Here is a 14,987-nt window from a genome sequence, read left to right as displayed (position 1 = left end):
ATCCTAAAAAGCAGAGATATCATCACCCTGCCAATCAAAAGTGCGTCGAGTCAAGGCTGTGGTTTTCCCAGTTGCAATGGATGGCTGTGAAGGTTGGATCATAAGGAAGGCTGAGGGCCAAAGAATGGAGGCCTTTGAACTCTGGTGCTGGAGAAGAAGACTCCTGCATTGAGTCCCTTGGACTGCATGGCCATCCAACCAGTCAGTCCTAGAGGAGATCCACCCTGGCTGCTCTTTAGAAGGCCAGATCCTGAAGAGGAAACTCAAAGACTTTGGCCACCTGATGAGAAGGAAGAAGGACTCCCTGGAGAAGAGCCTCATGCTGGGAAGGATGGAGGGCAAAAGAAGAAGAAGGGGACGGCAGAGAAGGAGGTGGCTGAATGGAGTCACCTAAGCAGTCAGTCTGAGCTTGAATGGACTCCAGAGGATGGGAGAGGACAGGAAGGCCTGGAGGAACGTGGTTCATGGATTGGAGAAGACTTCGCAACTAACGACACCAAATCTTGACCAATCTTCTATGATGGCAGCCACCTCTATGCATTTCTTCTGCGTCAACAGAAATTTAGTTACTCCCCAGAACATGCTTTTAAGGACACACAAATGGGAAAAAAAAAATCAATGTAACCACAAATTTGCAATCTTGAATATTTGTGGCTATTCCTGTAAACAGTTCTGTTCTACTGTTACAATTTTTTTTCCTATTGTTGTTCCAGTTGCTATTTTGGCCCAAACTAAATATGTTACTTATTTGAGAGATAATTACCTTATTATTCTCCCCCCCACTCCCCCCCCCCCCCCCGCAGCCAAAGTGTGGTAAGCTTAAAAATAAACATTCTATAAACATCACGAGACGGTCTCTTGGGTGTCATTTTTTTCTGGGTCCCTTTCAGAGTTGTTGTGTCTGTGGATAGATTATTTTTAAATCCTTGCTGTGTCTGGGGTCACGGAGCATGAGCCAACACCTTGTTCAGATTTCAATCCTTATTTAATGCTTTCAAATCCTCTTAAGGGGACAAGCCCCAAGTGAATGGCGACGTAAATTGGCGCAAAAGCAAAGCGCCAAAATCAGGAGCCTGTTTAGACTCTAAAAAGGCAAACGTCTACATGGTAGCCTTCTGATAGGCTCTGGGCAGGCCCACCTTGGGCACCATTTTGTGAGGGTGCCCACAGGAGGCGCTGAACATTCGTGGGGTCTCACTATTGTGGCGATCCTTTTCCAGCCAGAAAGGGAAAATAACATTTCACACAGCACAAAACAAAAGGAGATCGGTTGAGATCTGCAGGTGTGGGACTGATTGCGGTGTGGATTGTAGGGGTGACACCGAAATATAATTTTATCATATTTTAGCTATATCTTAAATTACTGTATTCTATCCCAATTTCATTTTAGACTGTATTTTATTCCACTTCCATTTTAAATGCTATTTTATTCCACTTCCATTTTAAATGCTATTTTATTCCATTCCAAATGGCATTTTATTCCAATTCCATTTTAAATCATATTTTATTCCAATTCCATTTTAAATCGTATTTTATTCCAATTCCATTTTAAATCGTATTTTATCAAATTCCATTTCGTTGTATTTTATTCCAATTCCATTTTCAATGGTACTTTATCAAATTTCATTTTCAATGGCTTCTATCAAATGTTAGTAATACTTTTGCACTTTGATATGGCCCCACGGCTAATCGATAAAAGGCTGTGTCAAGTGTGATCCTTTGTGAAACACCTGGCCCTATAGATCAAGGGCACAATCAACAGATCTTTTATCAGGATCCCAGATTCCAGGTGGCATAATCTTATTCTCACCAGTAACGATTACCTATTTTATTTCTTATTTATTACATTTCTAAAATCAACTGGTTTAATTGATCAAACTTACATAAAGTTTTGCGTGCTTAATTAAAGTACTTACTTTAATTAAGTTAAAAAATAATATCTTTTTATGGAAATAAGGATCAGTTCCGCAGGAGTTATTAATTGCACTACTTTCCACGCGTGGGAAAGTTGTTTTTGTTTAATATACGTTTTCTCCTCCCACGTGGAACTTGGTGCCTGGGAAGGGGCGTGGCTGGGAGGGGGCGTGGCGGTGAATTTCCCCCCGCCCCTCCATTCAATCGCTGGCGAGGAAGCCGAGGCGGAGGTCACGTGCTCCAGGTCAGTCCAGTCTCTACTGCGCGTGCGTGTTGCGCGTGCGTGTTTGTGCTCTCTCTCTCTCTCTCTCTCTCTCCTAGAAGGAGCCCCGCCCCTCTAATGCTGGCTGGGGAGGATGGGCCTTGTAATCCCATGTAATCCCCCATGGGGAAAAGGGGGACAGCGGGCCCAACAGCGACGAATGAAAAGCCATCGCAGCTTTATGCAGGTGTAGTCCTCGATTTACAACAGTCCGTTTAGTGACCGTTCAAAGTCCCAATGGCATTCAGCAGGGGGTTGGACTAAAGGACCTCCAAGGTCCCTTCAAGCTATCCTATTCTAATTCTAATAGTCTAATTCTAATTCTAATTCTCTATTCTATTCTACTCTTCTATTCCTATCCTTCCTATATTTGTGAACAAACGGATGCAGAATCAATGGGAGGAAGACTTTTCTCGAGAAGCGCACCCGGAAGCTGCCGCTGCAAAGTCGATCCCTACGGGACCGTCCTCTCTACAACTTTGACGATCTCCGCCGCACAAAGGGCGTTCCGGGCGCTTTGTGGCGCGCGCTTTACGCCGTCCGTCCGTGCGTGGCGGCGCATGCGCGGTAGGCGTGTTCCCCTCTTCTTCCCGTCAGCCGAGCTTTTCCCTCAGAGCGACCCCGGGCGGCGGCGGGGACGCTGAGACGAAGCAGCGGCGGCGGCTACGACGGGCGGGCGGGAAACGGAGGAGCCGCCGCCAAGACGGACTTCCTGTGGGACAAGCGCACCGGGCTGACGGCCAAGAGGGTGAGGCGAGGCGGCGGGGCCGGGCGGGGGAGGCCTCGGGGCGGCGGCGGCGGCTCTTCGGGACCCCGAACCAGGCCGGGAAAGAGGCGGCCGAAGCAGCCGCAGAGGTCTCCATCCCAACCGGGGGCGTTTGGGGCACAACAGCCCTGCCAGGTAGGCCGCCCCAGAGTTCCTATTCAGCCGCCTAGAGTTAAGTTTTAATTTAAAAAATATATAAATATATATAATAAAAATTATAAATATCATATATGTGTGTGTGTGTGTGTATATATATATATATATATATATATATATATATATATATATATATATATATATATGAATGATGTGTGTATATATGTGCGTATGAATGAGGGATAGTGTTTTAAATTTGATATGATATTGGGATTTTAAATTTTTGTATCGATTTATTTATTTAGCTGTACAGTTTGGCATATTTTATCCTCCTCTTCACATGTATTTATGTAGTTATCACTATGTTTTAATTGTACTTTGATACGGACTGTACACCGCCCCGAGTCCCTTTCGGGAGAGGGGGCGGTATATAAACGCTAATAAATAATAATAATAATAATAATAATTGTGTGTGTGTATATATGAATATATGTATGTGTGTATATAACATAAAATAATGTATATAAAAATGTATTTAAAAATAACTAAAATTGAGGGCGGGGGAGGGATATATATGTATGTATGTATGTATGTATGTATGTGTATATATATATATGTTGTATTTGTGCTGATAAATAAATAAAGGGAGACTAGTATAGATCTATTTCAAGCTATTTAGCTGTCATTAGCTCTCATCAGCTAGCCATACCCTTACTGGGATTTGATATGTATGTATGTATGTATGTATGTATGTATGTATGTATGTATGTATATTCTTGGTTGGAGGCAGCAGGTTGCTTTGCTTTGGGCTTTGGGGTGGAAGAAAAGGAGGCCACAAGGAAATCACACCTTGTCCCAGCTCCTGCCAACCTAGCCGTTCGAAAGCAGGTAAAAAATGCAAGTGGAAAAACAGGGACCACCTTTGGTGGGAAGGGAACAGCGTTTTGTGCGCCTTCAGCATTGAGTCCTGCCAGACCACGGAGACATCTTCGGACAGCGCTGGCTCTTTGGTTTTAAAACGGAGATGAGCAGCGCCCCCTAGAGTCGGAAACAACTGGCACAGATGTGCAAGGAAAACTTCTACTTTTACCACTTTTAAGGTTCGACCTCTCCGGTTGGTCTTCTGACTCTTTTCCTCCCCTTGTAGATGCCCCGTTCTCGGAGGTTTCTGTCTTCGGAACGCAGCAGCCGGGGCAGCTACCGCGAGAGTTACCGAAGCCGTAAACACAAGCGTCGCCGGAGCCGTTCCAGCTCGAGTAGCGGCGAGCGATGGCGTCACAGAGACGAGAGCTATCACGTCCGATCACGGAGGTGAGTGTGTCCCCAAAAACGGAGCCTGCGAGAAGATGCAGTTAGTCCTCGACTTACAACCACCAGATTTCCATTGCTAAGCGAGACAGTGGCTAAAAGTAAGTCTTGCCTCATTTTACAACCATTCTGCCTCCGTTATTAAGCGAACCGTTGCAGTTAAAGTTAGTCATTCGGTGGTTAATCTGGCTTCCCCATTGACTGTGCTTGTCAAAGGTTGACCTGGGGATAGTGAAACCATCGTAAGTGTGAGTCAGTTGTTAAGCTTCGAAATTTTGGCCACGTGACTGGGGATGCTGCCATCGTCATATGTGTGAAAGACGGCCATAAGTCACTTTTTTCAGGGCTGCTTCGGACGGTCATTAAATGAACTGTTCTATATGTAGTCCGAGACCAGAATTTCCCTTGCTAAGCAAGATAAGTAGTAACCCTGCTTGATTTTATGACCGCTTGAGCCTCATTGTTGATTGTTAAGCCTAATTGTTAATCACTGCGGTTGTTAAGTGAATCATATAGTCAGTTTTGGGGATGAGTGGTACGGTGGCCTAGAGGTGGAGCCCTCGCTGTGAGGGTGTGAATTTTATCCTAGGTAGAGCCTGTGATAATTCTCTCTCTGGGCACAATGAGAATAGATCTCCTGAACAAAACTCCTCATTGGCGACAGGAAGGGCATCGGGCCAGTAAACACTCAGCTCCATTCAGTTGCCCTCCAACTCCACCCCGCAAGGGATTACGGGGTCATTAAATGACAAACAACAACAACAACAATGTAGTCGGTTTTCTGGATCACCTTAATTTCGCTCCTCCTCCCAGTTACAACGACCACTCGTCCGACCGACGTGCCTATGACCGGCGATACCTGGAGGATTACCGGCGAGACGGCTACAGCGACCGGGGCGGCGATGCCTACTACGAACCTGAATACCATCCTTCGGATGAATACCAGCGTTCCCGGGATGGCAGTTACCGGAACTGCAAGAGCAATCGGCGGAAACGGCAACGGAGACGGCGCGGAAGCCGTTCCTTCAGCCGTTCCTCCTCGGTGAGTAATCTCTGCCTCTTCCGGTCCGTTGACCCAAGCAGTGGTCAGAATCTCTTTGGCCGGATCTCCAGATCTCTGGAATTCCCTTAGGAATGGCATTCTGGAATCGGGGGAATCTGCGTCACGGAATGGGATCCGAGTCTGTCCTAAAAACATTCATGTCTCTCTTGAGTTGCTCGGAAATTAACTATTTTTTTCTTCTGGGACTGGCAGTAGTGGAAGCTTTGGGAAAAGAGGGGAAAATGTGATTTTAAAAGAATTTCCTTCTGCACGATACTAGGAGAAGGGGCTTTTAAAGGCCTTCATATAATCCAGAATTTTATTTCTATATATTTATTTTGAAGAACTTCAAAGTAAAACATTTCTGATCAGAGTCTTTTTCAGGGATAGCCCCCTCCTCTTTGAAATGATCAAGCTGCCCCACCCCAGCAAAGCTAATCTTGTCCCAACCCTATTAACCTTTTCAAAAGCATTTAAAAAAAAAAACTTTCCCCTGGAGTTGTGGGCCAATTTATTAAATGTATTCATGATTACATTTATGTGCTTGCCCGTCCCACTGTCTCGGGTTGGATTGGATGACCCTGCCATATGTTTTCTTTTATTATTTTATTGTTGGCTTGGTGGCCATATAAATCGGGTGGGTGGGTGGATGGATAGATAGATAATTTCTGAGCAGACTACCACAGTGGATGATGATGAATGATGTCTATTCATTTCATTAAATAATTCTCTGCCTTCAAAAACTGGCAGCTGAAAGTTTCAAAAAGCAGTCCGAATCGCCAGTAAAGGGCAAACATGCTTTGGGCCTCTTTGAAATCCTTAAATTTTTAGAGGGGTTTTTCCCAGTGTGAGTGGAACGTCTTCTGCCTATACACACAGTCCTCGTCTTACGACCAAAATTCAGTTGTTAAGGGAGGCATCATGTAACTGCACCCAATTTAAGACCCTAACCCTATATATATATATATGTTGTATTTGTGCTGATAAATAAATAAAGGGAGACTAGTATAGATCTATTTCAAGCTATTTAGCTCTCATCAGCTAGCCATACCCTTACTGGGATTCGAACCATATTTGGCCATACCAGGGGTTGTAACACAAATACATACACACACACATACACACACACACAAACAGGTAGTCCTCGACTTACAACCGTTCATTTTAGTGACTGTTCACAGTCACAACCGCACTGGAAAAAAAGGGACTTACGACCGCTTTCCCGCACCTTACGACCATTGAAGCATTCCCCACGGTCACGCGATTTACATCAGACGCTTGACTCACACTTAACGATGGTTTGCAGCGTCCTCCCCGGGGCGGGTGGGTGTTGTGTGTCACGTGATTCTCCTTTTGCGACTTTCGTACAAGCCATGAAGAATCCAGATTCACTGTAACGACCGCATGAACTAGCTTAACAACGGTGGCAGGGAAGGTCGTCAAACGGGGCGAAGCTCCCGTAATGAATGCCTCGCTTTGGGCGGGCTCCCGCTGTGGTCGTTAAGTCGAGGACCGCCTGCAAAGACCCCCCCCTTGAGCCGGCGCGTGCGAGTGTGTGTGCTGAGTGTTGCTTTTCCTCCCTTGCCACCCCTCTTATTGTTCACGTGTGTGTTGTATATTGTTTATACCTATACGCCTCTGTGCCGTTATGAACTTGGCCTGGAATTCGTCCCGCCACCACCTCCATATCCGCCACGGGCCCACCGTGTCCACTTGGCTGGCTTCCCCCCTTCGCCTTCGCCCGGGTGAAAACAATGAATGAATGAATGAAAACCCTCCCCTCTCCGCCCCATCGCCGCCACCGCCGCTGCGTTTTTGCGGGGGGGCCTCCCCGGCAGCAGAGTCGTCCCGGCAGCAGGAGGAAAACCAAGAACGTGGAAGTCGACGTGGAGGGCCACCTCATCTATCGCGTCGGCGACTGTCTGCAAGAGAGATGTACTGCGAAATCGTAACATTAATCTCGTCTCTAGTTAAGCTCCCGTCGCAGTTACAGAATTGTTCTTAGCTTTCTCCCTTTTCCTCGTTCGCTCTGTTGTTTTTATTTTCTCTCTCTCCGCAATGTGTTTTTTTTTTTAAAAAAAGGCCAAACCGCAATCTTTTTTCCCCCTCCTCCTTCCCCCCTCCTTTTAAGCATCCTTCCTCCTTTTCTTTTTGCCTCTATCCTTCCTTCCCTCCCTCCCGTTTTATTTCTTTCCGTATTGATATCCGAAGCATTAGGGACCGGCCAAGATAGCCTCTCTTATTATTATTATTATTATTTTTACGTGGTGATGTTTTTGTTGCTTGGCCCCCAGATGCCAGCCCCCGCATCTCACCCTCTCCTCTTCTCCCCTCCCCTGCCCCCAAATCTCTCTGTCTCCTTTCCCCTGCAGATGAGATCGTCACCACTCTCGGGGAAGGCACTTTTGGTCGCGTGGTGCAGTGCATTGACCACCGCAGGTGAGGGAAAAATGTCTCGGGCTGCTGGAAAATTAACGGTGGGGAAAAGGGTGCTTCCCTCCAGCCAGTATGGAAGTCCAGCTGGCTGCAGGTTTTCCCTCCTAGGCTGCATGGCCGCCACAGATCCAAGATGGAGAGAGAGAGAGAGAGAGACAGAGTTAGACCAACAGACGGAGGGGGTAGGGGAGAGAGAGAGAGATGGGATGGATGGATGGATGAGAGATATAGAGAGGATAACAGACAGAGATTGAAACAGATGATAGATGCAGAAGAAATAGAAACAGATTGGAGATGGATAAGATGATAGAGAATAGATAAGGAAGATAAGAAAGAGAGAGATTGATGGATAGATAAGATATACGATATAAGAGATAGGTGGATGCATGGATGGATGGATGGATGGATGGATGGATAGAAAGATAGATAGATAGATAGATAGATAGATAGATAGATAGATAGATAGATAGATAGATAGATGATAGATAGATAAGATATAAGATAAGATATAAGGTAAGGTAGATAGATAATGGATGGAAGATAGATGATGATAGACAGACAGACCCAGTGTTTCTCAAACCTGAGCAACTTTAAGAGGCCTGGACTTCAACTCCCAGAATTCCCCAGCCAGCCAAGGACTTAAGACAAGCAAACTAGAGTTGAGCATCAATGTGCCAAGCTGGTCTGTCTTGGCCTCTTATTAGTGTAGCAGAGAAGTGCATTTTACAAGCAGGGCGGGCTCAGTCTGCCCACCCTGGTTGTTTTCCCCATCCCCACCATCTCCTCCACGGTTTTCCTCCCCCTCTTCAGGGGCAGCACCCAGGTGGCTCTGAAAATCATCAAGAACGTGGAGAAATACAAAGAAGCCGCTCGCTTGGAGATCAACGTGCTGGAGAAAATTAACGAGAAAGATCCCAACAACCAAAAGTAAGTTGGATTTTGCTGGATGTGGATCAGCAGAATTCACAGGAGATTAATACAAGGGTTTTTTTGTCGGGACAAGGAGTTTGCTTCAGGCTCTTGGGAAGCCTCAGTCAGAACACTAACCTGGGTGCCGGTCGCTTTTTAAAAAGCCCATTCTCCTCTTTCCCCTTCCTCCTCCTCCTCTTCCTCCTCTTCCTCCTCCTCCTCCTCCTCCTCCTCTTTGCCTCGGTTTCCTCTTTCAGCCTCTGCGTCCGGATGTATGACTGGTTCGACTATCACGGCCACATGTGCATCTCCTTTGAGCTCCTGGGGCTCAGCACCTTCGACTTCCTGAAGGATAACAACTACCTGCCCTACCCCCTCCACCAGATCAGGCATATGGCCTACCAAGTGTGCCAGGCGGTCAGATGTGAGTGTCCCCGGGGGGGGGGCACCAAGCGCTGAGAGAAGGGGAGGGGGTTGTCATTCCAATTTGTTTTGAATTAGAATAAGGATTGACGATGCCTCCGCTGGCAGTGACTTTGAATGTAGAAGGGTGCATGTGGGACTTCCCCCTTTCCTTACCTCCATCTGCCCATCCATCCATTCATCTACCTACCTACCTATCAATCTAAATGATCATCCATCTATCCATATCATTCTTTCCCTTCCTTTCTTCCCTCCCTCCCTTATCTCCATCTGTCTTTTGTGTTTATCATCCCTTCCTCCCGCTCTCCTCCCTCCCATCCAATCTTTGTATCTTTCTTCTCCATTTCCTTCCATTCTTTCTCCGCTTCTTTCTTTCCTCCCTCCCTTCCCTATCTCCATCTGTCTGTCTGTGTCTATGTATCAATCTTCCTCCTTCCCTTCCTTCCAATCTTTGTATCTTTCCTCTCCATTTTTTCTCTCCACTTCTTCCTTCCCTCCATCCCTTCCCTATCTCTGTCTGTCTGTCTATCAACCTCCTTCCTATCTTTGTATCTTTCCTCTCCATTTTTTCTCTCCACTTCTTCCCTCCCCCCCCTATCTCTGTCTGTGTGTCTGTCTATCAACCTCCCTCTCTCCCTTCCTTCCTTCTTCCTATCTTTGTATCTTTCCTCTCCGTTTCCTCTCCATTCTTTCTCTCCGCCTCCTTTCTTCCTTCCCTCCCTCTCTCTTACCTTTTCTCTCCCTCCCAGTTCTACATGAGAACAAGCTGACCCATACAGACCTCAAGCCGGAGAACATCCTTTTCGTCAATTCGGACTACGAGATGACCTACAACCTGGAAAAGGTGAGCTTGTAGTCCCTGGGAGCATCTCCTCCTCCACCGCTGTGGCTTCCCTCCCTCCCACCCTCCCTCCCCCTTCAGGGCTACTTTGGGTTGGGCCCAGTGGGAGAACATTGTCCTTGCTGCTAACTCCCCCCCCCACACCCGTCCCCCCTGCCTCCCAGAAACGTGACGAGCGCAGCATCAAGAACACAGCCATCCGGGTGGTGGATTTTGGCAGCGCCACTTTCGATCACGAGCATCACAGCACCATCGTCTCCACGCGGCACTATCGGGCCCCCGAGGTCATTTTAGGTCAGCAATCTACCTGGGTGCCTCGGTTGGGCTCCGAACGCCCCCAAATGCAGGCTCTGAAACTCCCCTTCCCCCCCCCCCCCTTTGCGCGACAGAACTCGGCTGGACTCAACCGTGTGACGTTTGGAGCGTTGGCTGTATTATCTTCGAGTATTATATGGGCTTCACCTTGTTCCAGGTGAGTGTGGCGGGTAGGAGCCATTGGGGGCAGGAAGGCGGGGGGAGCCCTAACAAAATCGGGCTGTTCCAAGTCTTCGTTGGATCTCCCCCTCCCACCAACTAAAGCCTTCTCTTTACCCCCCCCCCCCTCGTAGACTCACGACAATCGCGAACACCTGGCTATGATGGAGCGTATCCTAGGCCCCATCCCATCGCGGATGATCCGGAAAACAAGGTAAGAGGGTTGGGGGCAGAGGAGGGAAGGGGCTAGGGAAGGCCAAAAAGGCTTGGAACTCGAGCGGCTTTGGATTAGGAACAAATATTGAGACAGGTGGAAGAGAATCTTTGTTAGCTCAGGGTTGAACTGTGAGGTCCTTGGTGCTCTCTTGAGCTGGGAGGGGTTTTCTTGCAGACGTTTCATGACCCAAATAGGTAACATCATCAGTGCTAGAAGGGAGTGGACGGGGAGAGGGAAGAGGGGGGGGGGAGGAAGAGAAGGAGGAGGAAGAGGACTGGGGTCCTTGATGCTCTCTGAGCTTGGTGGGGTTTTCTTGCAGGTGTTTCATGACCCAACTAGGTAACATCATCAGCAAACCTCACTCCCTTCTAGCACCAATGATGTTCCCTAGTTGGGTCACGGAACGCCTGCAAGTTCATAGAGCACCAAGAGCCCCATAGATCCTTTCGTCTGCCTCCTCTTCCTCTTCTTCCTCTCTCTCTCTCCCATTCTGAAAACCCCACTCCCTTCTAGCACTGATGTTACCAACCACAGTTCAGTGAGCACCAAGAAGTGTCTCTCCTCCTCCTCCTCCAACCCTTCTTCTTCTCCTCCTCCTCCTCCTCTTCCTCCTCCATCCCTTCTCCTTCTCCTCTTCCTCTCCACAATCCCCTTCTAGCACTGATGATGTTCCCTAGTTGGGTTATGAAACGCCTGCAATAAAACCACCAAGCTCAGAGAGCACCAGGGACCTCTCAGTCTTCCTCCTCCTCTTCCTCCTCGCTAAACAAACGGTCATAAGTCAAAAAGTTTACCTGTATTTGTATACTTCATTAAAAACAAAAAAAAACAAGGAGCAACACACACTGGGCCTTTCTACCACCGATGGTTCCTTCTGATGTTTTTTTTCCCCCTCCCCTCTTCCTGGATAGGAAGCAGAAATATTTCTACCACGGACATTTGGACTGGGATGAGAACACCTCCGCGGGGCGTTACGTGCGCGAGAACTGCAAGCCGCTCCGGGTAAGCCGGGGCCTGTCCCTGTATCCCACCAGCCCCACCGAGTCTGATTCCTTCAGGAAACCATAATCGCACATCATCATGTCATCAATTCATGGCAGTCGCCCAGCGTCCGGATTTTGGTCTCGTGGGGACCCACTGCAAGCGTGAGAAACGGCCCCACTTCAGCACCATCGGTCACTAAACGAGCAGCTGTAAGAGGAGGAGTATCCGTCATTTGCCATTGCCCATACCTCTTCCTCCTCCTCCAGCTATAAAGTCACAGAAGCGGGTGGGACCTTAGAGGTCCTCTAGTCCAGCGGTCACCAACTGGTGGTCTTCAGAAAAATTGTTTGTGTTTTTTAGATTGCACTCAATCAGGGGTCCTCAACCTACGGCCCCTGGGATGGATACGTGCAATGAATGCCTATGTTGCTGCAGAGAGTCTCCCCCTTTGGGGTCTTTTTGTGGGGGGCAGAAATTCCCACTTGGGGTCTGCTTCGGCCTCCTGGTGGGGGGCTTTGGGCGAAGGCTGGAGGGAAGCGTTGCTGGTGGGGAAGAGCCGGAGGGCCTCGTTCCAGTGGGACTGCATCATGGCCTGGAACTGGCTGACCATCTCAGCCCGCTGAGCCTCCAGGTGCCGGTCCCTGGCCTTGAACTCCCGCAAGGTCTTCCCTCTGCTTGGAAAGCCCATGCTCCTAGTCCTCAGTGAGGTGCCTCTGCTGAGCCTCCTCCTCGGCCAGATCCAAGTTGAACTGAGCTGTTTTGCCAACTCTTTCTGCTGGGGGGCTGCTCAGCTCCAGCAACGGCTTCCTGTTGGGGCCCTAAGGAGCCCGGGCGGGCAGGGGAGGAGGGGCTGGGCGGGGAGGGGCGAGTAGAAGCTGTCGAGGCACCCCTCGACATGAGTGACATCAAGTTGGCCACGCCCACCCAGCCCTTAGATTTAAAATTGGGATTTAAAATTAGTAATTTAGTGGTCCCTGGGGTCCAAAAGGTTGGGGACCCCTGCTCTAGCCCGAGCCCACACAGGAATGCCCACCCGGCCTTTTCCTCCAACCAAGGAGAAACGGAGCCGCCTATTTCTCCAGCCACCACCTTAACCACTTTTAACGTTGGCGCCCGACTTCACCCCACTCTTCCTCCTAGCCGCTCCTCTCCGCTTCTCTTCCCAGCGGTACCTGGCGTCCGAAGCCGACGAACACCACCAGCTCTTCGACCTTCTGGAAGGTATGCTGGAATACGAACCGGCCAAGCGGCTGACCCTCTCCGAGGCCCTCAAGCACCCCTTCTTCAGCCTTCTCCAACTGCAGCCCACCTCGAAGGCTTGGGATTCAAACCGGGACATCAGCCGGTGACCCGTCGGGGCTCTTGGCTTCGTTTCCTGGACACCCCACCCCCTTCTCAACATATTTGGCCCCTATGGTGGCTGGCACGTCTCCGTTTTTGGTGCTTTCCCGTCCCTCCGAAGACTACAGAAAAAAAAAAGTTCTTGAGTTCTCCTCTTCCAGGTTCCGTCCCTTTTTTGTTACCGTATAAAGCTTGTGGATATGTGAAATAGTCTGTAAATATCTCTCTATAAAATATATCTATATATCTATATATCTATATGTGTATATATAAATTATATATAAAACACACAGGATACCTTGTGCCATTTCCCTCCCTCTGTAGATAATGCTACCGTCACTTGTCCTCCCCCCCCTCCCCCCTTCCTGTTTCCTCTCTACCCTGGGCAGATATTGTGGTTGTGACACAATTATTTTTTGGGTGAGAACAAACCGCGTCCCCGTTTCAAACCGCGGAATTTTATATGAATTTTGTACAGTCTTGGGGAAAATAAAAAGACCACGCCCAATGAAGTTCTCTCTGTAGGTGTTAACGCTTTGTTTCTTTGCTTTTCGCTGTCACAAATAGAAAGAGTCTAGAAAGTGCAGAGAAGAGCAACAAAGAGGATTAGGGGACTGGAGGCTAAAACATATGAAGAACGGTTGGAGGAAGTGGAAATGTCTAGTTTAATGAAAAGAAGGACTAGGGGAGACATGATAGCAGTGTTCCAATATCTCAGGGGTTGCCACAAAGAAGAGAAAGTCAAGCTATTCTCCAAGGCACCTGAGGGCAGAACAAGAAGCAATGGGTGGAAACTAAACAAGGAGAGAAGCAACTTAGAGCTGATGAGAAATTTCCTGACAGTGAGAACAATTAACCAGTGGAGCAGAAGTTTCCTCCAGAAGTTGTGAATGCCCCAACACTGGAAGTTTTTAAGATGTTGGATAACCATTTGTCTGAAGTAGTGTAGGGTTTCCTGCCTAGGCAGGGGGTTGGACTAAAAGACCTCCAATGTTCCTTCCAACTCTGTTATTCTATTCTAGTCTAATGCCAATTTTTATTCTAATTCCATTCTATGCTAATTCTTATTCTAATTCTATTCTATGCCAATTTTTATTCTAATTCTGTTCTATGCCAATTTTTATTCTAATTCTATTCTATGCTAATTCTTATCCTATCCTATCCCATCCTATATAATAATGCTCAATCCTATCTGAACTAACTGACCATGCAACAAACCATCATAATAATCGAACACCATCGGCATTGACAAAAATCTCCATCGGTCAATTGCAATTGCTCGACTGTTTTCATTGTGGTTTCAGGGAAGGGCATCTAAGCTGGAGACGATTTAAGGCTAAAACCCAGTTCAAGAAAAAAATGGGGGGGGGGGAGTCAAGATTATAGTATATACTTCCCCCTTCGATGCTGGGTGTAAGGAGCTTAAAACCCAAGTCCTGTCAGCCGCAGCTGGTCCTTCAGCTTCTCCTATAAACCTTTCATCCTCCTTGGTGGGATTGTGTGTCGTTGTGTCCGTTAAGGGTTGCTTTAGACGACAAAGCCCCAGGACGATTGTTCTAGTTTTCCTTGACAAGCAATCTTCATACAGGCAGTGCCAGTACTTTTAGTAAATTTTATTTTGGTTGAGAAACCTTTTCAGTTCGTTCAGAGCTGCTGGTGCTATTCCTCTTGTCATTTTAATAAATGTTTCTAGTATTATATGTCAAAGAATCGTGGGTATCTTTATCTATTATCTATCTATCTATCTATCTATCTATCTATCTATCATCTATCTATCTATCTATCTATCTATATCTATCTATCTGATCTATAATCTCTATATCTATCTATTGTGGATAGATTAGAGAGATGGATAAGATTATCCATCTTATCTATATCTGTCTGTCTGTCTGTCTGTCTGTCTGAATCTATATCTGTTATCCTATCTATCATCTATCTATCTATCTATCTATCTATCTATCTATCTATCTATCT

At 47.4% G+C, this 14,987-nt stretch overlaps 1 protein-coding gene across 5 annotated transcripts; it reads left to right on the top strand.

Annotated features, from left to right (window-relative positions):
- Nucleotides 1–2,758: 2,758 nt before the first annotated feature.
- CLK2 (CDC like kinase 2) lies at nt 2,759–13,529 on the top strand. Of its 5 annotated transcripts, none has more exons than XM_081968212.1 (13): nt 2,759–2,924; nt 4,186–4,349; nt 5,160–5,388; nt 7,227–7,323; nt 7,761–7,827; nt 8,635–8,751; nt 8,991–9,157; nt 9,906–10,000; nt 10,162–10,291; nt 10,387–10,469; nt 10,606–10,685; nt 11,600–11,690; nt 12,839–13,529. In XM_081968212.1, exons 2-13 carry the CDS (start codon nt 4,186–4,188, stop codon nt 13,019–13,021), a joined length of 1,503 nt encoding a protein of 500 aa, XP_081824338.1. In that variant the 5' UTR covers nt 2,759–2,924; the 3' UTR covers nt 13,022–13,529. The 5 variants fall into 5 exon arrangements, with proteins under 5 accessions (XP_081824338.1, XP_081824337.1, XP_081824335.1 ...); XM_081968211.1 differs by having other exon boundaries at nt 2,767–2,924; nt 7,230–7,323; XM_081968209.1 differs by lacking the exon at nt 2,759–2,924 and adding an exon at nt 2,938–3,077.
- Nucleotides 13,530–14,987: the final 1,458 nt, after the last annotated feature.

Source organism: Natrix helvetica (genome assembly GCF_964273705.1).
Source record: "Natrix helvetica genome assembly, chromosome: 16".
NCBI lineage: Eukaryota > Metazoa > Chordata > Lepidosauria > Squamata > Natricidae > Natrix > Natrix helvetica.
The sequence above is the reverse complement of the archived record's forward strand: the minus strand, read 5'-3'. Positions and strand labels throughout refer to the sequence as shown.

Coding starts and splice junctions, on each gene's coding strand:
- CLK2 (XM_081968212.1), top strand. CDS start 4,186: ATGCCCCGTTCTCGGAGGTTTCTGTCTTCGGAACGCAGCAGCCGGGGC. Junction 5,389..7,226: donor CCTTCAGCCGTTCCTCCTCG/GTGAGTAATCTC, acceptor CCTCCCCGGCAG/CAGAGTCGTCCCGGCAGCAG. Junction 10,686..11,599: donor CGGATGATCCGGAAAACAAG/GTAAGAGGGTTG, acceptor CTTCCTGGATAG/GAAGCAGAAATATTTCTACC.